The 24978-nt window shown below is 34.4% G+C and overlaps 1 protein-coding gene across 2 annotated transcripts; it reads right to left on the reverse strand.

The window, feature by feature from the left end:
* Positions 1–303: 303 nt before the first annotated feature.
* Positions 304–24931, reverse strand: Tmem184c (transmembrane protein 184C). 2 transcript variants are annotated; one of them, XM_046458810.2, is made up of 11 exons: positions 24260–24399; positions 20139–20195; positions 17716–17846; positions 17582–17618; positions 16168–16373; positions 6889–6963; positions 5609–5702; positions 3519–3631; positions 1944–2043; positions 1313–1484; positions 304–1064 (listed from the first exon to the last, which is right to left on the reverse strand). In XM_046458810.2, the coding sequence occupies exons 2-11, from the start codon at positions 20184–20186 to the stop codon at positions 799–801; spliced, it is 1242 nt and encodes a 413-aa protein (XP_046314766.1). In that variant the 5' UTR covers positions 20187–20195; positions 24260–24399; the 3' UTR covers positions 304–798. The 2 variants fall into 2 exon arrangements, with proteins under 2 accessions (XP_046314766.1, XP_046314765.1); XM_046458809.2 differs by lacking the exon at positions 20139–20195 and having other exon boundaries at positions 24260–24931.
* Between the last annotated feature and the right edge of the window lie 47 nt (positions 24932–24978).

The raw sequence follows: 24978 nt of genomic DNA on the forward strand, positions 1-24978 counted from the left end.
TGATATTTGCAACATACTACCATCTCTCTTTTCTCTTATAGTGTTAAACATGATTCAATTTTAGTTTTGACTAGCAATTAGAGAAACTGCCTATGTAAAAATTTTCTCCCAAATGACACCTACAAGTCTTTTAACTATGGTTTAATGAATAATCAAGACCACTCAGCCAAATTTACATTTGTTGCCACTTTTAATAGCACTGAGGAAAAATTTGTTTCATCTTTTTGCTCTGTGCCTCTAATCAAAACATTTTTTTTAAAGCATTAGGTTTAAAGAATGAGAGACATAAAAAGTTGCAGAAAATAAATGATAAACTCCTCTTTATTGAAAGACATTCAGTTGGGAAGTAGAGAAATAATTGTTAGATAAGCTTATATGGCACATGATTATGATTAAGTTCCACTAATTCATATTTCTGAATTTATGCTTTCTGTCCAGAGCATTATATTCATGCAGCAGTAGTAGGAAGCACTGATTTTTAAATTTTCCTCATTTAGGTCCATCCTCTTGATAATGCAGTGTAACATCAGGAGCATTTTAGCTGTAGTCATTTTCTACCATTTGAGTATGTGATGTTCTAATGTTCAGAAATCAAGTCTAAGTCTAGGAAATTTAGACTGATTATTTTGTGATATACAAAACTCAACATGTATAAATCCAGTAGTTGTACCTGGTTTTCCCCTGTGTTTATGTTGAAATTTTCCATCATTTATGGCTTGTCCCAAGCACAAAATCCTGAGCCAAGGGATACCAGGTAATAGAATAACATGGTTGTAGCAGTTTGCTTTTGCACACTGTTCAGGAGTGCACGGATTTATCTAAAGCCTCTTTTTTCTCTTCTGTAGCATCTTTAAGTATTTCCTCATTTATCTTAGCTGTAGTAGGTGTAGTCTGTGGAGTCACAGTGTGTCCAAACCCTTGGTAGTGACCCATGGGTGAAGGTGGCATAGAAGAGGCAACAGAAATTGCATCTTGTGATGATGATGATAACAAGCTTGTGTGTTCATTTTGATCTTGATCCTCAGGAAAAAATTTTTTCCTAGGATGTCCCCTGACTGTCCGTCCTTTATAAAGTAATACAAAAGATTTCACATTAGCCAAAAAGTATTTTAACCATTATAAACTTACCATCATAAAAAAAAAGTTCCCCACTACCCCCTTTTTTTCCTCTCCCCCCAATTTGAAGGGCCTGTACCTTGTTACTGCTTTAAATGGTTTTCTTTCTTCCATTTCTTAAATAACTAGTAAATGGCCTAAGTAGGAAAAATACAATAATCTACTTCTTCAGGAGAATTATATGGCTGGTACTTACCAACATGTCTCACTTGTTCAGAAATGTCATCTCTGATATCTGAAACATCCCACATGGCCAGAAAGGAATCAAAGCATGAGCCCTCTTCTGCTTCTTGGACATATGGTTTATATGAGAATGTGTAGTGATGAGCAATAGCAGCAAGGAACATCTCAATACAGATAATAAAGTCCTATAACAACAGCAGCAACAAAATTAGCCATCTTTTTACTTAATCTAGTTTTATAAACTGCTATTTTGCTCCAAGTACTTTTGAAAAGTATGTTAAGTATCAAAAATTTTTTCCCCCAAATTATATACATTTGTCCATTTTTCAAAAAATACTACCTCAGACAAATATTTCTCGGCAAAGTACATTGTATTCTCAATCCACCACCCAAGGACTAAGAGGGAGACTGCAGAAAGAAATGGACTAGAAGGATCAAAAACCAGGTTTTATTCCTGGTTCTGTTACAAATCGGTAATTACAGCTGTTTTCTCCAGGGTTTTCCTGTTTCCTCACTTGTCGAGTGAAGATAATAGTCATGGCCCCATAGCCTGTGTGTGGTAGTGTTATGTGAGATTATATATAAAAATGCTTAACAAATAAATAGTGAAGTTCTATTGGGTTCAGAGGTGAAGCACTACTTACCTGGAGTCCTGTGGCCACGGCTTCTACAGTTTGCCATTCCCATGTATGCTTTTCAGAAATAACGCCAACTTTTACCAACAAAGCAATAACTACTGCTTGCCTATATGTTAGGAAAAGGTAAACGCCAAATCTATATCAAGCATAAAACGAGCGGTTGTTTTAAAAATATGCCATTTAAAAGTTAAAATCCCAGTGCAACCTGTGGGCCACCACCCCTTACCTGCACGTATAATATATTCCTCAATAAACTATTTTAAATATATACTTGTTTCCTTTACAGATTTACTCTTCAATTAGTTTCATCTGATGAATTTGGGTTACGTATTCTCAGAACTTTAGTACTTGGTTTACATATTTTTTTTTGTTTTGAAAGTACATATGAATAATTAGATTTTAAGTCCTTTCTATACATAGACAGTGCCTAACACCTTGTAAAATAGGCACTTAAGATGAAATAAAGGACAAGCAGACACTCAAATGTTTGCACATGTATGAATTATTTAAGTTATTCATAAAAACAGTAATTGTTTTTTCTTTCTTGGTACTGGGGATTGAACCCAGGAGAGCTTTACCACTGAGCTACATCTCCAGGCCTTTTTATATTTTATTTTGACACAGGGTCTTACTACATTGCTTAGAGTCTATAGCTAAATTGTTAAGCCCCACTTCAAATCTGTGATCCTCCTGCCAGCCTCCCAAGTTGCTGGGATTACAGGTGTGTAATATAGCATGCCTGGCTAAAGCAATAATTTTGAAGCTAGTCTTGTATGAAGGATTAGAGCCAGAAACAAACTCAGAAAGGGTCTGACTTTAAATTAGGGAGTCGTGCTGAGCATTTCAAGGACATCTAGAGATAATGCCCCAGGTAATTTCAGCAGCAAAATGATTTACATACAAGGTTATTCAGTACTGCTTATAATGGTGAGAAAAGTTAGGGACAATCTAAATAAAAGGCTAACAAGTTTTACCTACATGATAGAATACTAAGCAAAGATAAATAACCCAAGCAACAACGATAATTATATTTTTCTTTACTGACAAAAGAAAAAAACAATGACCATACTGTTGAGTTCCACAAGGTTTTACAGTATCAAACTATTTCTGTGGAGTTTTATATACTACGTATCATCAAAAGGCTTATTATTTTTGGCAGTGGAATTTTATGGATTTTTTTCCTTTTTGTATTGTTTCTATTTTGTGTATTTGTTTCTAGGACCCTGTTTCCCACCATTTTACTAAACAAATCATGTATAGTTTTGCCTAGTACTTTAAAGAATACTTACTGATGAGCATTTCCTCCCATCACTAAGTATTCTATGTCAAGTTTTTTGAATGATTTCTTTAGTATTTGAGATATTTAGGCCAAAACAAATTATTTTCTTCTTATACATGTTACAATCACCATCTGATTATTTCTTTATGAAATTCCTAGAAGGGCTAAGGGATGAACTTCTGTAAGGTGAATAAAGACATTTTTTAATTTATTTGCATGAATACTATTTTAAAAATCCTCCCTAATTGACAGTTTTATTGCCCTTTAAAAAATGAGAACATTTAAGAGAAAGCAACACTTACCAAAAAGAAACAAAAACCACCAGCTTTACACAAAGAAATTTGCCAACAGGTTGGATAGGACTCAGTTCTTCCTTTAGTACTTTATAAAACAGCAGGAGACAATACATGGCAAACTAGAAATAAGATCAGCATTTAAGCTTCCTCAGTAAGAAAAACTATAGTAAGGAAACATTCACAGTATAAACCAAAGACCTAGAAAAGAGTAATGTTTTAGGCAAAGTTTTCTAGACTTATTCTAGTTTTAGATTAACAACAGGCTTTGAACAATTGATGTTGAGGAACCTACACTACATGAAATTTCTCAAGAGATCTATAATGTCTCTCTGAGAATGTTTTTAAGTATTCACTTACTGGGTGTCTGTTACAAAGAACAATAAACAAATGCCTAATGTGAATGGAAGAAAAGGTTCTTTCTTGGTCAGCCAAAATAAAGAAACAATCTGTAATTTCTTTGTTTTGTTTTTGTAATGCTGGGGATTTAACCTAGGGCCTTACATATTAGGCAAGAGCTCTACCACTAAGCTATATCCCCATCCCCTTGTAATGACTTATATAACATAGTATGTACTTTATAAAATAAAGCACACCACACATTAAATAAATGCAGTTTCAATAAAATTGTGACTACAAAATCTGAAAATAAATAATCAGAAACAATTTTTCTTGCAGGCAGTATGCTGTCCAGTCGAATTTACTTTTTAAAATAATAAATGTTCAAGATTTATTTTAGAACTCAGTTATATAGTATTTGAGTAGCAATGAACTTTTCTTAAACATTTTACTTTTATGGAGGTAGGAATGATAGTAGAATGAATCAGATATTTGTGTAACTCTAAGTCATATACAACCAGTTGAATGAGAAGTTATACTCCATTTATGTATGATGTGTCAAAGTGCACTCTGCTGTCATGTATAACTAATTAGAACAAATAAAAAATATATTAATTAAAATTTTACTTTTTCCTGTTGAATTAAAAAATGCAGATTTTAAATATTTTAGGACATGAAAGTAGTAAAGGAAGGATAAAAGTTACTCAGACTCCTATCATCCAACCATTTCTTTGTACATCTAATTTATATTTTTTTAATATCCAATATTGGGGATCAAACTCAGGGCAAGGTCTAGCAAATACTAGGCAAGTTCTCTATCACTGAGCTACACCCCTAGCTATAGGCTGGTTATTAAATACTTGTCATAAACTAAATATAAAACTGTGTTGCTTAGCATTATCTTTTCACTTTACTATGCAACTTCTCCTGTTTTATAAGGATTATTTTTCATTACTGCATACTAGTTTGTACAATGGAAAGACCATAATATATTTAATCTGTTCTTACACCAGGCTTTGGATTGTTTGTAGCCATTTGCTCTAACAGGCTTTCATACTAAAGCCAAAATACTTCTGACCATTTCTTTATAATAGATTCCCAGAAAAAGATTTCCAATTAGTGGTTACAAAGAAAAACATGTCAGGAAGCTCTGGACACACAGACATTTAATTTTTATTCTATAGATCGAATATCATATGTGCATCCACTGCATCTAAATTATTTTGCTGACAGCATTAACAAAAGATTTTAAATAAAATGCACATTTTAAGCTCACAGGACAAGACAGATATGTCTTTACAGTATTTCTGGAACATCATCCATTTTTAAAACTTAGCAGTCTTAATTTCCTTTAATTCCAAATACACGATGTCAGAGAATTTTATTGCCCGTTTTAAATTAAACCTTCTACTGTCATATAACATTAGACATTTTCTCTCACTGAATAAGCCTGGTATACGTGTTTGTGCACTTTGTTTTACTTACTAAGGGAGTCTCATATTTTTGTTTATGACATACCCACATAGCTATGCAATGAGAATCAGAGATAAATGAATAATCATGATCAAGAGGCTATGGTACAAGTCTCCAAATAATTAACAAAGATATCTTTACATTGAATTTCAAGTATTTTTTTTTGTATAAATTAATTTTAATGATTAAAAGGAAGCAATTAAGCTTTTTTCCAAAAAGAAATTGTGCCAAAATTTAATTATATATAGACTAATTTAGTAGAATTAAGAAAATGAGTATTTACTTACCAATTGTGACATGTTATTTATTATAACCAAATAAGTCCATGCATTTGAAAAGCTGAAGTTTCCTTCATCATATATACCAAGCAGCTCACAGATTCTAATAAAATGGTAAAAATGTGACAACTTCATGATTAATTATATCAACATGTATTTTAAGGTACAATGATAGAAATACTTAAATACAGAAGTCAGTTTATTTGAATTATCCTCTAAATCATTACTTGACTTTGGTCACAGAATTGGTTGAAAAATGAAAAGAAAAATGTTTTTCTAGAAATGTTACTATATGATTAATTCCACCAAATTGTAGGAAATACAAAATAAGACTCATACATTGAACTAGGAAGAATAATAATTAAATAAACTAGTGTTAGTTGGCTAAATAATTCCTAGCTCAAAGGCAGAATAAATAATTGACTTTTTCTTTCACCAGTCCGTCTTTACATCTTTTCTTTGTGATTATGTAGAATATAAGGACTAGGAGATAAAACATACCTGCTTTACATTATTTGCAGATTTTTAGATATATATGGGATAGTTTCGCTAGGTAGCAAATAATACTTCATTTTTACCTCAAGTTCTAAAGAAAAATATGATTTATTTTTGGAAGATAGTGATCCCAATATACTGTAAATTAACCACGTAGGAAGCAAATTCGTGTAATTGCCTAAAGTAGCATGCTTCAACTTTTTATTTTTTAAATATTGTTTAGTTATAGGTGGGCACAGTATCTTTATTTTAGTATTATTTTTATGTGGTGCTGAGGTTCGAACCCAGTGCCTCTCACATGCTAGGCGAGTGCTCTACCACTGAGCCCCAGCCCCAGCCCCAGCCCCAGCCCTGTAGCATACTTTAACTTGATGCATCAGTTTCTGTAAAGCTGTGTGAACATTAATGTTGAAAAGGAAGTACGTTTTTCAAAGAGGTTTATAGTATGCTCTAGAAGATGTAAATCCTATGGTGAGTGCCTATAAATGGTCACATTATTTAACAGAGTATGGTTTTTCTAATTTGTGATTTTTTTAAAGCAGACTAGATTTGTATCACTAAAATGTAAAGGGCTGGGGTTGTAACTTGGTGGTAAAGCGCTTGCCTAGCATACGTGAGGCACTGAGTTTGATCATTGGCACCACGTAAGAACAAATAAATAAAAGAAACAAAGGTCAAATTCTTTTTAAAATAGGGTAAATTAATATTCTGTTTTTCTATTTAGTTTTTTCCACATAAAAGTACAGGATTAAAAAAAAAAAGCATGTTTGTAAATGTAAAATCTATGTACTTACAAAGCAACGATGGTGGTGAATGGTCTGACAACTGTGTACTGCAGTACACCCAGTTTGCACCTAAATAGCAATACTCTGAAAAAGAAAATGACCTTAGTATTTCAACTACTCATTTAAATACTATCAGGACATCCTCAAAGCCTACAAATTAAAATGGCTTTGATAAATGACAACATATTTAATTCCTCCAATTTCGTCATCCTAAATGGCAGCAAACAAATTATCTCTGAATTATTATAATTTCTGAAATTATTAGACAGAACATTGTCTTCTGAAAAATCCCCTTTTCTGTACAGTCTCAAATTCCAGAATAATGCAAAATAACAAAAGGAATAGAAGTGGGTCCCTGCTATAGTTTGGATTTGGAAGTCCCCCAAAGGCCCATGTGTTCAAGGTTGGTCTCCAGCTGGTGGCAGTCATGGGAGATGGTGGAAACTTTAGGATGCGGGGCCTGAAGGAAGGAAATTAGGTCATTTGTGAGGTACCCTTAAAGAAGATGTTAGAACCCCAGTCTCTTCTTTTTTCTATTTTCTGGTTGCCACTAGGTAAACAGGCCTCCTCTACCTTGTGCTCCTATGATGATATACTGTGCTGCTGTCCCGGGACCACAGGAACATGGCCAAGTAACCCTGAACTGAAACCTCTGAAACCATGAGCCAAAATAAACCCTTTCCTTATTAAATTGATTATTTCATGGGGCTGGGGATATATCTTAGTTGGTAGAGTACTTGCCTTGCATGCAAAAGGGCCTGGGTTCAATCCCCAGCACAAGAAAAAAAAAAAAAAATGATTATCTCAGGTATTTTGACAGTGACAGCTAGCTAACACAGTCCCTTTTTGTCTAGGAAAAAAACTAACGAATTATGGATGTGTGTGCAAGCACATCAGCATATGTGAATGCACGTTTAGAAAATTATTTATCCTTAAGGGATACTTAGGATTTGGTTTCTTTCCAACAAGTTTGGTTTAAAATATTATTACAGGGAGTAAGTATCACTGTTTGAATACTCTAAAAAGACAAAAACATCCATCCTGTTTTAAAACAGTTGTTAAAGATATAGTTAAGTTCACACTGCACACTACAAAGGACTTTAAAAAGTTATCCCCAAAATGATGCCTAATTTAAAGTTAGATTTTAAGTAGCCATGGTAAAATTGAGACTTTTAATCAGTGGTAGAAAGACTAGAAATAGAAAATGTAATTTCTAAATCAGCCCTGAAGGAAAACCAAACAAAACCAGAATGAGAAAAATAACAACAAAAGACTACCAGTGGGATCTAGTAGCACCAGGAATGAAACAAATAGCTACAACTGCCACAAAAATGAACATTTCATGATGGGTACAATCATAAGACTAAAATTATAAATAGTCAAAGATTATAAATAGAGCTTTGCCACTTAATGAGTTATGAAAAAGGTTTTGGTTTTCAAGGTTATTTTCTTTTATATTTTATAACTGCAAATAACAATTGTGAACCTATAACAGATTAACATTCGTTAAATGCAGATGGTGTAATACAGATATTTGTTATACTATCTCAAAATAGTAAATGAAAAAAATACTTTGAAAAAGAGGCTAAAGTCAATTGGATTCCTGAATTGGAAACTAGGAAAGAAAAGGACATTAGTGGAAAAACTTGGGAAATCTGAACAGATCCTGTACTTAAAGAGTACTGCACCAGTGTTTCTCTCTCCCCTAAAGCTGGGATATCTTTTTATTTTGTCCATGGACATTGAACTCTAGGATCCCTGGCCTTTGGAAGCCAGGACCTAACCAGTGACTTCCCGTATATATGCAAATATTATGCCATTTTATATAAGAGACTTGAGCACCACAGATTTTGGTATGGGTAAGGGTTCTGGGACCAATCCTTCAAAGATACAAGGGATTACAGCACTATATATTCTATAAGATCTGTCTCTTGAAGAACTCTAATATACCATGATATAGAACCATGATTATGTAATATTGGGGGAAGATAGATGAGGATATATGGGAAATCGCTGTCTTTGCAACTTTTCTGTAATTCTAAAATTATTACAAAACAAAGTTTATTTAAAAAATATAATCAATGGAAAAGGGAAAGAAATAAAAGTAAAAAAAAAATGGAAAACAAAAAGATAGCAAGATATAAATGAACCTATAATAAATGAACCTATAAGTAATCACAAAGGCCTAAATTCCCTAACTTGATTAAGTGATGTTTGAAGAATAGAATTAAAAGCCCCTGTGGAACTTTTTTTTTTTTTTTTTTTTTTTTTTTTAAGAAACTAGAATTCTAAATCATTAGTACATGGAAGGGATGTAACTAATATGTCCAGCTAATATTAAACAAAGGAAAGTTGGGAAGCCTGGTAATAGACAAAAATGACTTTAAGACAAAACAAAAAACAAATAAACAAAAAACAACAATAACAAAAAACAACCAAAAAGCCCCAGAAAGACTATTTAAAATGTAAAAAGTTAAGGCATAATGTTAGAAGTTAAATTCATGGGTTAAAGTAATCTCAAACATGCATGGACCTACTAAAACATCACCAAAGGCTGGGATTGTGGCTCAGTGGTAGAGCGCCTGCCTAGCATGTGTGAAGCACTGGGTTCGATTCTCAGCACCACATTTAAAAAATATATATTATTTAAAAATAAAGATTTTTTTTTTTTTAAAAATCACCAAAATATATAAAGTAAAAATTGAGAAGTACAAGAAGATATTGAAAAATTCATTATCAGCGAAAGAATTTAAGCATCACTTTTGGTACCTGATAGAAAAAGAAACAAAAATCAACAGAGACAGAAACACTGAAAAACAAAATTGACTTCATGAACATCTAGGTATAACACAGCATCTACTAATAGCATATACATCATGTTCAAACACAGAGGGTAACCTTTATAAATACTGATTATGAACTAGAAACCATGAAACAAATCTTAATGAGTTCCAAAGACTGTCTCATAGTATATTTTCTGACTGCAGTGAAAATAAATAAAAGAGTAAGCCAAAGCAAAAAGCTCATGTTTGGAAAGATAAAAACTCCAAAATAACAAGAAAAGAAGAAATATCGATGAAAATTTGAGAACCTTAAACTGAAACATAATGAATATATTAAATAACAAAACCATGGGATTCAGTAAATATACTATTTGGGGGAAAATTGAAGTCATTTGCAGTATTAAAGGCTGTGAATTAATGAGCTAACAATCTAACATGTTAGGAAAAGAACATAATAAATGAAAGGAAATGGCAGAAACCAAATAAAAATAAAACAGATTATCAATGAAATTGAAAACAAGCATACTACAGTGAGAATGAACAAAGCCAAAAGTCAGTTTTGAAAATAGTAAGACATAGGCAAACTTCTGGCAAGACTGAGCAAGAAAATGTATGAATATAGTTCCTACTAGAAATGGAAGGAGGGTCATAATGACAAATCCAAGCAATTAAGAGGAGACAAATCCAACGATTAAGAAGATATAAACTAATAGACATTCCTATATTTTAAAACTTTCTGTTCTGCCTAATTCCCTAAAACTACAATTTTCTAAAAAATGATTCCAGAAACAACAGGCAGCCTAAAGTTCTATAATTGTCTTCTCACAAAGAAAAATTCAGGTCCAATTTTTGTAGACACAGTATAGTCTCTTCTTATGATATACAAACAGAGTCAATAATTTTTATTCATCCAGAATAGACTGCATATGAAAAGTAACACAAGGTCAGCAAAAGAATCTTATTCATCAACATAAATATAAAATTTCTAAACAAAATATTAGCAAACCTAATCTAGTATAAAAGATGTATAAAAGGCAATACATCATAACCAATTTGCAAACGAATTTTTTAAAAAAATTTAAATTTAAAAATATTTTACTTGATGTGGGGCTGAGGATCCAACCCAGGGCCTCGCACATGTAAGGCTAGAGCTCTACCGCTGAGCCCTAGCCCCAGCCCCACAAAGGAGTTTTAACAGCAGAAAAACCATTATTCCAATCCACTATATTAACAGACTAAAGAAAAAAACTCACTGTAGTATGCTTGTTTTCAATTTAAGTAAAAAAAAAAAAAAATTAGATAATATTTAACACCCTTAGAAACATTAAATTCAATTTTTTTTTTTTTTTTAAATATTTATTTATTTATTTTAGTTTTTGGTGGACACAACATCTTTGTTTGTATGTGGTGCTGAGGATCGAACCCGGGCCCGCACGCATGCCAGGCGAGCGCGCTACCACTTGAGCCACATCCCCAGCCCCTAAATTCAATTTTGAAGTTTCATAAGAATTCACTTTAAAATCAAGAATGAGACAAGAATGTCTAGAGATATCAAGACAGTAAGAAGAAAAAGAATATATGACTTATAGAACTGAAAGGAGACAGATACCCAACAAGCAGATGACTGTTTTCCAGAGAACTTAAAAAAGATCTACAAAGAAAATTTAAAAAGATTTTTGGACATAATATCAATATGCAAATATCAATAGCAGTTAAATAACATTTTAAAAAGATGTCCTTTATAATAGTAATAAAATGTATTTATAAAGTCAACAAGAGATGTGCAAGACTGTTGAGAAAATTAGACTTTACTGAGAGATTAAAAGCACTGAATAAGGCTGGGGCTGTGGCTCAGTGGTAGAGCACTTGCCTAGCGTGTGTGAGGCACTGGGTTCGATTATCAGCACTGCATATAAATAAAAGAATAAAATAAAAGTTCATCAACATCTAAAAAAATAAAAAAAATAAAAGCACTGAATAAATGGAAAGCTACACTATGTTCATGAATAAGAAGACTCCAAAATGATAAAGGTGTCAATGTACTAAGAAGTGACTTTAATTTTTTTTTAAAGAGAGAGAGAATTTTTTAAATATTTTTTTTCAGTTTTTCGGTGGACACAACATCTTTATTCTATTTTTATGTGGTGCTGAGGATCGAACCCAGCACTCCGCGCATGCCAGGCGAGCGTGTTACCACTTGAGCCACATCCCCAGCCCAGAAGTGACTTTAATTTTAATAAAGAAAACCAAACATAGGCACTTTCAAAGAACTTGACAAACTGATTGTAAAATAAATATCTAAGATGCAAGAATAAACCAAAGCAATAGGGTTTGGGTTTTAAGGTTTACTGACAATAACCACCAATGTATGAAACTGGCTCAGGGGGATAGAAAAGTTAACTACCAAATGAGGAAAGAAAGACCTGTAGTTATGAAACTTGATATATGACAGAACGAGGAAGAAGGAAGATAATGGTGCCAGGGCAGTTATCCAATAGAACAAATGAAACAGCATTCCTACCTCCCAACATATATTAAAAAAAAAAAAAAAAAAAAAAAACTTAAGATAGATTTAACTGTTAAGTCTTAACAGCAAAAATTGAAGTGTTTAAAAAAGAACACTTTTTTAATCCTGAGATATGTGTGGATGGATTTTTAGAATAAGACCCTGACAAAACTAACTATAAAATAACATTGATAAATTCAAGCACATTAAAATTAAAAAGACTCAATATTTATCAAAAGATACAATGAAAGTGACAAAGTATATAAAAAACTGAAGATACTTTTAACACATCAAAGAAGGCATGGTAAAAATGTTTAAAGATCCCCTATAACTCTGGGCTGAGGTTGTAGCTCTGGTGAAGCTCTTGCCCAGCACACATGAGGCACTGGGTTCAATCCTCAGTACCACATAAAAATAAAAAATAAAGGTATTAAAAAACAAAACAAAACTGTTACTCTACAATACAGACGGACACCCATTTAAAAAATGACAATACAAGCATTCTTCCGAATTGGAAATACAAGTGAATAACAAAGCTATGAAAAGATGTTCAACCAGCTTACTAATCAAGAAAATCCAGAGTAGGACAATAGTGGTATAGCACTGTGCATCCTTACGATAGGCAAACATAATGAAGTCTGGGTAATTCCAAAAGCAGGTACAGATGTGATTCATCAAAACTATTCTGTAATGTTGGAAGGACTGTAATTAAGCACACTTCATGTGTTAGTCAGATTTTTACTGCTGTGACCAAAATACCTGACAACTTCTTAGAGGACAAGAAGTTTATTTTGGGCTCATGGTTTCAGAGGTTCAGCCCATGGTCAACTGACCCCATTGCCATTGCTCTGGGCCTGAGGTTAGGCAGAACATCATGGTGGAAGGGCATGATGAAGGAAAGCTGTCAACTTGTGGCAGTTAGGAAGCAGAGAGAGAGAGAGCGGGAGAGAGAAAGTGGGGAGGGGGGAGATTGATGTGCCAGGGATAAAATATAAAGTCGAACGCATGCCCTCAGTGACCTACTTCCTCTAGCTATCCCCTACCTGCCTATGATTACCTCCAGTATAATAGTCCTTTCAAAATATTAATCCACGAAATGGATTAATCGGCTGATCAGATCACAGCTCTCATAATCTAATCATTCACCTCTGAACACTCCTGCATTGTCTTACCCATCAGCTTTTGGGGGGACACCTCATATCCCAGTCATAACACTTCAGAAAATAATTTGCCACTAACTATCAAAGCTGAATAAAACCTAAAAGACCTAATACATACATGCCAAGGTACAAACTTAGAGCAATATTTTTCAAACGGTGTCAAATTCAACTTAGTGGGCTATAACCCAACTTTATAAATGAGAGAGAAGGAAGAATATTAGATGGGTTAGTATGATTTTGTGAAAATATCTGTCCGAATTACAGAAGTAAATTTATATTGAGTCCCTATTTCTCCACTCTCCATGAACTACCTGTATAAAATTGAACATACATTAAGAGAAAACTGATTGCATTCATTATTTATGTTGCAGAAATCAGAGTATGAAAAGCAGACTGTTGTTATCATCTACTGACTGCAAACTTTCCACGGCATTTGAATCTGAAAACTAAAACATTATACTGAATGTTTAATACTAAAAAACAATTGCCTGGTTATCAAATATATTAATACCATTTATCTATTAGCGAGAGACGAGTAATCTAAACTGTATTCATATCTATCAGAATGAAAAGTTTTATTACTACTAAAACCACATCCAACCACAGATGGTATGATTCTGATAAACATTTTAAAGTCTTTCAAAGGCAATAAAACTTGAATTATATTGTGAATGAGCAGCTGACCATTAGTTATATTATTCAACCAGCAAGTGTCAAAATCAAAAGTCTCATAGAAATGAAGTCAACACAAAGAGATTTAATGAGAACAAATGTAACTGACTTGTTAGGAACAAATGAAGTGTACAGGCATGGAGTATAAGAATTTTGACTAGTAGTATCATTTATAAAAGCTTTGGAGTGAGTTTGAACATCTGTCAATTATGAGCCGGTTTGAAGAGGCAACTAGAGCTCCATCTCAGGTTCTTTATTTTATATTTTTATTTGTTTTTAGGTATTTTATTAATAGAAGAGTCCTGGTCAAAGCTAAGCTGCCATATGATGTCATCAAATACATGGGATTACTATAATCTCTTATCTCTCTCAGCTTATACCTTTGCCTGCTTTTAATTCAGTCTCTACAAACCAGTTAATTTTTGAAAATGAAATATTCACAACAGTTCTTTGAATACCATCCTATAATGGCTTCTCATTTGATGAACTTACACTGAATACAGTAGAGACAAATACCTTTGAACATTCTAGGGTCTCATCCTTGGCACTGTCCTTGGCTTGCTTTAAGTCAGTCCAGGTAAAGAATCCCATTAAGTCATTTTTCCCCACCCTTGACATTTGATCACCCTGATATCTGAATCAAGTTTCTCTTCCTCTACTCTTGATATTTAAAAGCCCTTGGTCTGCTTTCAGCAAGAATACTATGAGTTCAGTTTAGCAAGAATCTCCATATCTTTCAAGACTCCTCTTAATAATTCTGAGTCCAGAGACTATCTCAACCTGTTCTTTAGAAACAAATCTCCTTTTGTTCTTGCATTCATAGCTGAGCAACAGTATCTCTTCCTTGATCCCCAACCTTTTACTTTCTTCTGTCTCTCATGGTTTCTGGTTAATTTTCTTTTACTGCATTTCCTGAAAAAGGCAACTAAATATTTGTATCTTCATTTAATTTCTAACCATCCTAATCAAACTGTTAAATTCCTGGGATCTGGTCTGTTTTGTGCACTGTGGTATATCTACACACCAAGGTGCTCAATACATATTTATTAATGAACATATTAGCAGCTAATTATTTCAAAATGCCAAGTAGTTCTGTTTCATTCCAAATTAAGAAGAAACAGAATTTGTCAGAATGTTGTACAAATGGTTCTCTACTGCATGGGAGGCAATGTGGCCATCCCTGTGTTTATGTTTATACTGATCACCAAACCCAAACCATTCCATTAACCTTGGCTTATAACATCCTCCTTGCTTCCCATCTACCGGTGACAAATCATACTGGTTTTTCAGTTGCATTTTCTTACTTCTTTCCTTTTCTTTTCCAATTTCACCCCTCTTTTTCAGCTTATATCACAATTTAACTATTGTAACCTAATTTATTTCCCCATCTCTTTTCTCTCCAATATATCTTTAATAGTACTGCAAAATTAACCTTTTCAGACCACTGCTTTCAGATGTTGGCTTGCAAAAAAATATCTGGTGGTTCTTTTATGTAATAAATGTAATCTTTTTTTTGTGTGTGTGCTACTGGGGATTGAACCCAGGGGTGCTTAACCACTGAGCCACATTCCCAACCCTTTTTTTAAAAAAAATATTTTATTTAGAGACAGGGACTTGCTAAGTTGCTTAGGGCCATGCTGAATTGCTGACTGGCTATGAACTCTAGATCCTCCTGCCTTAGTCTCCCAAACCTCTGGGATTACAGGCGTGTGCCACCATGCCTGGTTAATATATGCAATCTTAATCTCAACTTACTTTTCAAAATGCAAACTGTAAATGATATATGCTTTATTCTTCCTTTACATCCTACAGGAATAAGGCGAACTACCATGTCGCTAGAATAAACACTGTTATTTGTTTCCCCTATTTCATATCATACACTGTTTTCCAATGTGGACTATCTTGTCACCAAGTCTTTTAATTAGTTGTGTGATCCTATACAAGATCTGCAGAGCTTGGTTCCCAAATGTGAAAGAATGGTGGGTGATTCAATGATTTCTAAGGTTTCCTCCTGCAATACATTGTTGAGCTTTTCAGGGCACAGACTCTATCTTATTTATTTATTTTGCCTTGTTCTTAACACAATGCCTTCCAAAGAACTGACTGGTACTTAAAAACTGCTTAAAACAACCAAAACAGTAAAGAATTAAAAGTTGAACATACTTACTCTCCCATAGGCCATGGTGGACAGCAACATAAAGGTGGAAAATGTTTCTGCTGATCTTTGGCTTCAAGGATTAATACCAGATTTGGATATCGGTTAGTTAAATAATTAGTAAGGAATCCCATAAAGTTGTAAATGACATAAGCTTCATAGCATTCTCTGCAGGTATCCACATATATTGCAATGCTGGGATATTTTAAAGCTATCCACTATGAAAAAGCACAGACATTAAAAACACAGCTGCAGCTTAGAAAAACATGAATTACCGCTTCAATAAGCTAGTTTTGAAACTTCAGATTTCACATACTTAAATTACACTCTGTAAAACTTATCATTATGATGGCTACCAGACAATCTGAAATGAATTATTATTTTTGTGTGCTAGGAATTGAATGCAGGGCATTTTGCATGTTCTACAACTGAGCTACATCCCCAGTCTTGTGAAACACATTTTATAAGTAATAGGCAACTTAGATATAAATAAAAAGTGTTCGCAGTAAATAATAAACATGAGGAGAGAAACTAAATTACTTGAGTTCTCAAATGTAATCTGAAATGTTTCTTAACATGATCACAGAAAATGCTGCTAAAGACTTTTTTTAACCATCTAATTAAATTAGAGCAGGAGTCCTATCTACCACTGGGGAAAGTCTATTTATTTTTTGGTCCAAATAAAAGATGTAAGTAAAAAAGCCTAATAGTGAATCATATCTGCAGAATCAGCATCTGCAGGTTCAACCAATCATGGCTCAAAAATATCTGAAATTGCTGGGCATAGTGACACATGCCTCTAATCTCAATGACTTGGGAGTCTGAGGTAGGAGGATCAAAAGTTGGTAGCCAGCCTCAGCAACTTAAAACCACCTTATTTAGTGGACAAAATATTGATCAGATATTTACCTAGAAAAGAAATTAATTATTTTGGGATTCTGTCTCAAAATTAAAAAAAAAAAAAAAAAAAAAGGGTGGGGATGTTGCTCAGTGGTAAAGTGCCCCAGGTTCAATCTCCAGTATGACCCTCGCCCCACAAAATACTGACACAAACAAAAAACACTACCTATTTTATAGAAGAGACTTGAGCATCAGCAGGTTTGGAATCTGTGTGTGTGGGCTCCCAGAACCAATGGTTTGTGGAAACTGAGGTATGACTAAAATTTAAAGTATCATATTCTTTAAAAGAGTAAGGGCTACTAATCTGATATTTTAAAAGATTAAGAAAATAGATTTTGAAAAATTTAAAAGATTCATATTTTCATATTTTATTTTTTTGTCATTAAAAACAAGTAAACCTTTTCACTTTTCTTATTAATTTAACTCTTCCTTGTCAATAATGTATTTTCATTTCCTGAAGCATTCTGTAATAAGCAGTTAACATCATCAAAAGAGTTCTTAATGAAATAAAATGAAATATACTTACACTATCTAAACTGTATATGGGTACCATCCAAAGAATCCTATTTGGAAAGCAAAACATAAATTAAAAACATTTTATGTCATATTATGAAATAAATAAACACAACACAAGTAGAATCAAAATATATTAGGATTGACCTTATTATTGGTTTTTGTAGTTCAGGTTGTGTATAATGCACTAGGTGTTGCAGTATCACCCACAGCGATATAGGTATGGTCAACAGCAAAAAGATTCCAGCAATAAACCAAGCCTTGGTGTGTATTCCAACCTTAAGGAACAAAAGAAAACGTTAGTATGGATTCTAATATGAAAACTAAAGGCGCTCAAAACAATACTTTTATTTCTTAAATTTTCAATTGATTATCAACAGCATACCATTCCCCACCTCCTGCTTATTATTTGCCTTTTATGTCAGATTATTATTGTGTTTGGAGTTATGCAGAAGTTTAAAAATTTTTCTGCAAGTCAAATCTAAAAATCTTTTTTTTTACTTCTTTCTTTCCTTTTGTACATACAAAGGTAAAAATCTACCAACACTTTCTTTAAGTTCTTGTTAAACATTTTAGTAAACTCGTATGTATGAAAACAGCAGTGCACATTTGTTGAGTGCTGTCAGATATTTTGCTGAATTCTTTATATATATTATCCGTATTAATCTTCTTAATTGATTACTGCCAAAAAATTGTGTTAATATGTATCACTTCTCTTATATACAACACTGTCTATTCAGGATATTATCATTCTTTAAAACTTTAATATCTTTTTTAGGGAAACATTTGATCAATATATTATCTCCAAAAAGTTCAATTTCTAACATTATACTTGGGATTGAAATAAAGTCCACCTGCTGGTAAAAACACCCTTATTTGTACCCCTGTTCTATTTGGGCAGCACTAGGCATGAATATTACACTAACTTGTAATCTGGCCTCAAAGAGAGTGAATCCTTTTTTGTTTTATTTTAATCTTAAGGAAAAAGATATTCAGCTATTTTTGATAGTTAAGGGGTTTCTGTAGTTAACAATTAAAATAGAATTGAAGCCCACAACCTTCAGTTTCATTGTTTTAAATGAGATTCTCTCCCCCCTTTAGGAGACAAAGATTAAAGTGGTAGAAAACAAAAATATGGAGTACAAGTATATTTTTACAACAATGAGTTTCTAAATTAAAATGTGTAAAAAACTTGAAATGCAGATATATAGAGTAAAATTAAATATTCATTTTTTTTAATTGAGTATTCATTTTAATGATGATCTAAGAAAATAATAGCAAGCATATTCTAGAGTTTCTCTATTACAAGGTAATATTTAAGAACAATATCACCAAATAGTTTTAATGTCCATGTTTATTTTTGTGATTGTCTTAGTGCCAAAAAGTAGACTTAAAGGAGAACGAAGTGCTTGTGGCTAATGAAGGCCAACCATCCTCACAGTGTGCTGGAAGGAAGAAAGTTCTTTTTTCAAACAATCATAAAACAAATGACTAGAGAACTGACTCATTATAGTACAGTCATGCCAAATTTTAAAAATTCTGCATCAGAGTATCATTTTGACTGTGCAAGTGATAATTTAGTTTAGAAAAACATTTGTCCACATTAATGTCATTAATTTGAATTATTGGTTTATAGTTGGTTTGATTTTTATGTCATGCATAAATAATTTAACCTATTTTATGTGTGTGCATATTTAAGCAACATTACCATAGAATAAGTCAATATTAGCATCTGTAGAAATCAATATAATCACTACATTTATTTTAAATTTATATTTATCTAAATAATCTGTTCAAATTTCAGACACACTGATATGAAAATACCATTAACAATATCCTTTAACTTTGCAGTCATGAGTTGTTGTTTTGCTGTTTTGACTCACAAAATAAGGAGAAGTAGATTTTTAAAAAAATATTTGTTAATTTTTTAGTTACAGATGGACACAATATCTTTATTTTGTTTGTTTAGGTGCTGAGGATCAAACTCAGTACCTCACTTGTGCAAGGCAAGTGCTCTGCCACTGAACCACAACCCCAGCCCCTAGAGTAGATTTTTTTCTAAGGTCATTTGAGGAAAGAAGAAAAAAAAAAAATTAAAAGTAAGCCTCCAGGAATAAGTTAATTTTCCCTTGGCCAAATGCTTCAAAACAGAGTAAAGACAAATAGAGGCGAGTGCTTTCTGGGCCTAATCCTTCTGAAAGGAATAGAACAGAACTGAAAAAGAGTAGTTCTCAGGAGCATAAGGATGAGCAGGACAAGGAAAAAAGTCTACAGAGCATGTGTCATCATGTATGCATCTAATTTATTTGACTTCAATTACACATACTTGGCCAAAGAGTGCAGGAAATAGTGTAAATAGTGCAGATGGTTCTCCTGCCATTCCAATAAATGAGTGTATGCCTCAATATGGGCATGGGATGAGCTACATGAACCTCCTGTTTTTTAGAGTCTCAGCTCCCACTGGCTTTTCACAGTGTGAGCTTTTTGATTCTAGAGTTTAAAGACATGTACTTTTCACACAAAATGTCCTTAAACATAAGTCAAAGTATATCTAGTGCTCAAACAGATACCTGTAATGTCGCTTTAGTTGTTTGTTCAATTTGAGAGTTTACTTCCATAAGCTGCTACTGCACAAGAAAAAGAATTGTTGTTTCAATGCAATAATGATACCAATATGTTAAAAAAATCATAGTTGTAACTAGAGCAACTAGAGCTTATTGAGCACCTACTATTTTCTGGGCATAGTATTAAGAATTTCAGATACATAAACTTATTTAGTGAGAAAAGATGAAAAGGATAGGATATCATATATAAAACCCTGAGTACAATGTCAATTCAGCTACTTATTTGTTTCAGTTTTTACAGCTATAAAATGAGGATACTTTCTTTCCGGGTTTTTAAGAGAACTGAATAAAATTACAGCTAGCATTAAATCATGGGGACATGGTTCAGTGAGCATCTCTAACCTCAAAGAAATATAAACCTTTTCTAAATCACACACTCCTCCTCCAGGTACTGTGCCATTCATTTCTCAGATCCCCTCAGAGTCAAAATTCTCAAAATCAAACAAGCAAAAACAAAGTTTATTTTCCTTTCCTGATTCCACTTTTTCACCTCATATTCTTTTCTCAAATAACTCTTTTCTGGTTTGGGCCCTTAAAACTCCACTGAAGGGCTGGGGCTGTAGCTCAGTGGTAGAGCACTTGCCTAGTATGTGTGAGGCAATGGGTTTGATCCTCAGCACCACATAAAAATAAAATAAAGGCCTGCTGTCCATGCACAACTACAAAAAATAAAATAAAAATAAAACAATACAAAACTCCACTGAGACCATTACTAAGATCACTAACAAGCTTCCCATTTGTGAAGAGCAATGGGCACTGCCGCAGCTTGGACATTGTTCACTGTCTTCCTTGAAGCAGTCTCCTGGCATTCACTTTCCCAATGGCTGCTGCTTTATCTCCTTTGTAAGTTCCTATTCTTTCCATATATCTTCTAAAATTGGTGCTAAGCTCTTTTTCTTTTTTGGTACTGGGGATTGAACCCAGAGTTTCTTTACCACAACCCTTTTAATTTTGAGACAGGGCCTCACTAAGCTGCTAAGGGCTTTGCTAAGTTGCAGATGCTCCTCAAACTTGTGATTTTCCTGCCTCAGCCTTCTGAGTCACTGGGATTACAGTGATGGTGCTAGGTCCTTTGCCATTTCTTCTTTATAATCTAGTGCATAGTTTTGAATACTATCTACATTCTGACAACTCTATTGAATGAACTGTGCCCCCTCCAAAATTTGTATGTTAAAACCCTAACTCCTAATGCAAATGACAAGTTATTTGGAAACAGGACCTTTATGAGGTTAAATGAGGTGATAAGGGTGGAAATCCAATCTGACAGGGCTTGTGGCCTTATAATACGAAGAGACAACAGAGAGCTTTTTCTGTACCATGTGAGTATAGAGGAAGAAAGCAGCTATCCCCAACTCAAGTGGAGGGCCTTCACTGAGATATCAATCCTGCTGGTGTGCTGATTTTGGACTCCAAAAGTTTGAGAACTATGAGAAAATAAATTCCTATTGTTTCAGCCACTTGATCTATGGTATTTTCTTCCTTTAAAAAAAAAAAAAAATTTGCAGGGCTGGGGCTGTGGCTCAGTGGTGGAGCGCCTGCCTAGCATGTGTGAGGCACTGGGTTCGATTCTCAACACCACATATAAATAAATAAATAAAATAAAGGTCCATTGACAACTAAACAATATTAAAAAAAAGTTTGCATGATTCTGGGGATTAAACTCAGGAGCTAATCCCCAGTCCTTTTTCTTTTTTATTCTTTATTTTTAGACAGGTACTTGAACTTGTGATCCTGCCTCAGCCTCCTGAGTAGCTGGGATTAAAGGTGTGTGTCACCATGTCTGGTTGGTATTTTCTTCTGAAGGACTAAGTAGATTAAAACAGATTCCCATATTAATATCTGTAGTGCAAACCTGTCTGAGCTCTAGACTTGCACATTCAACTGCAAACATTACATGATCATTTGAATGTCTCTCATTAAACTAAATATTCATAAAAAATCTCAATTTTTCCATCTCAGTAACTGGTACCACCACTTACTCAGTTGCTCAGGCCCAAAACGTCAGACTCATCTTTTTCTTTTAGATGTTGATGGATCTTTATTTTATTCATTTATTTATATGCAGTGTGAGAATCAAACCCAGTGCCTCACACATGCTAGGCAAGTGCTCTACCACTGAGCCACAACCCCAGCCCTCAGACTCATCTTTGGTTCTTCCCTTTCTCTTATAGTCTCTCTAATCCAATGTACTACCAGTCCTGTTTGTTCACTTCCAAGGATACTTAAAATTCAGCTTTCTTCCTCCACTTCTGCTATCCTGATTTTGGCCATAAATCATCATATCCCAGGCACCTACTATCTCTCAACTACCATAACAGCTTTCCAGCTTCACTTCACTTTATTTTCCACAGCAGACAGATCAATCTTTTGAAGTGGTGCATTAACCCTGCCCTCCCTATTTATTTCTCAGACCTTTTTTAGTTTCTTCCATAGTATCTTATTATTATTATTATTACTACTACTATTATTATTTTGGTGGCTGCATTTCTCTTCACCACTAAGTTCAAGGAAGGCAGGTTGCCATGTTTTTATATTTCTCACCCTATAGTTCACAAAACTTGATTCATCACTGAGACTCAATTATTTATTGAGTGTCAGTCATCTGAGCAGGAGGAGGAAGACAAAACTAAGGTTAATATATATTGTAGTAGATGGGAAATCTTATAAAGAAAAATAAAGCAAGGAAGGAAATAAAAAAGTTGAGAAGAACCTTGTAGCCAGGTGACATTTGGTAAAGAACTGAAAGACATAAAGGAGTAAGAACTTCTGGGTAAATGGCATTCTATAAAGAAGGAATGCAAAGGATCTAATGAGGGAGCATGCCCAGCAAGTTGAGTAAAGCTGGTGTGGTGGAAGCCCAGAACATGAGGAGAGAAAGGTGAAGGTAGGGAGTAGTGTCAGACCATGGGTCTTGATGGCCATAGGAATACTGGCTTTTGCTCTGGAGCTACAAGTGACTGAAATGACACATTTATGGTGATACATTTTAGCTGATATTCTGGATGGTGTATTCAGAAGAGTCTAGGTAAGATGGTGAGAACTTGGCTCAGGGTATTCTCTGGGATCAGAATTTTTCTTAACTGTTAGTGGTACGTAAAAACCCACAACTAAAGAAATCTTAAACTGGGAAGATGTTATACCTTTCATTAACCTTAAAAATAGTTCCTATACCATACACTAAGGAAATATTTCAAAGTAAGAAAACTATTTGGATTAAGATGTTTATATATGCATTTTGGAAAATTCAAATAACCTAAACATCTAACAAGTGAGAAATACTTAATATAGCAAAATTTTATATCATCCAGTATGGGAAAGTCAACACAATATAATAGTGAACATACAGAACACAAATGTATAAAATACATTAACTATTTTTAAAGTTTCCAAAATAAAAAAGGGCTTAAAATAGTCATGGTCTTTGTCATAGCTCCTGTAAAATAAGTGTTTCTTAGTAAAGGTATTATCTGATTTTTATTAACGCAGAATTTAAAGCTCACTATACATTTGAAAATAAAGCACATTTCTTAAGTAAGTATTTACCTGGGGGGTTTCCAGTTTGTAGTACTTTATTGATGTCACAATAAGAATATGACATCAAAAAATATACAAGAGACTTTTTGCAAAACTTTTGCTTTGGTTAGGAGCTAATTTCAAAAGTAAAGACAAACCACAAAGTCAAACCAACCAGAATCCTTTAATTCAGGAAGCTAATGAAAAGCTAATAAAATTTGATACATGGTTTTCAAGGTAGTTTATTTGATGGTTAAGTCCAATACCTGAACAGCAGATCAGACTTTACGAATAAAATTACCTTGCTTTCAGGGAAATGATGAATTCTTGCAAAACGATGTTCTTCTAAGAAGCTACATTAACATATCCTGTAGCATGATTGGAAGAACAGTGAACAAATCGGGCAGGTTTATATCCAAAGACTGCTCTCATTTACATGGGATGGTTTTCAGATACCAAACCTGGGTGTTTAAGGTAGAAAAGGGGGGAAAGTGTCTTTTCTCCAACCTTAGGTAGACGAAAGGATTGAGGCCGAAAGTGCAGGACCCTCTTACCTCCAGTTTCTGTAATTCCCACACGCATAGGGGAACCGCAACGACTATGGACACCAGGTAGATGACCACAGCTAAAGGTCGAATCCACTGTCTCCAGTTCCTCCAGGTACACGTGCAAGGCATGTTTTCGCATAAACCAGATCCGCGTAGCGAGGAAAAAAAGCTCAAAGGAGATCTTAATACGGAGCCCTGTTCTGTGGTTGTTTTGTTAACTCGCATACTACAGAGAATGAGCTGTTAGGCGATTTTACCAACAGCTCGAGCCGCCTCCTCGGCCGGCGTTGTGCTTTCTGCTGCTCCTGATGCAACTTCGGCCGCTGAGGGTGCTACCACGGAGCAGTGCGGGCAGCATCCTTTCTTCCCCACCCCTCATCTACCCGGTTCTGCCGCGGTGGAAAGCCCGGGCGGGGCCGCTGCCCTCACCTGGGGATCGCCCAGAGCTCCGCCTGCATCATGGCCTGGAGCAAAGCGGCGCCGACCGGACCGGTCTCTAGGGCCCCCGCACACTCGGGTTCTGCCTGCTCGTTCTTTTCTTTGGGGATCGAGCTTCCTCCCTCCCGCGCTCGCAGGCGTCTCTTCGCCCCACTCTGTTGGTAGACAGGGCCCCAGGATTTTCTCACTCACTTGCACGGGACATGCCCCTCCCCCGGCGGAACCCAAGGCCAAAGCAGGACTTTGGACTCTCTTCCGCTTCCGCCCCTGCTGTCTGAGGCAGGTGA

The sequence above is a fragment of the Marmota monax genome, unplaced genomic scaffold (assembly GCF_021218885.2).
Source record: "Marmota monax isolate L192 unplaced genomic scaffold, Marmota_monax_Labrador192_F-V1.1 WCK01_AAM20220418_F8-fsc00002, whole genome shotgun sequence".
NCBI lineage: Eukaryota > Metazoa > Chordata > Mammalia > Rodentia > Sciuridae > Marmota > Marmota monax.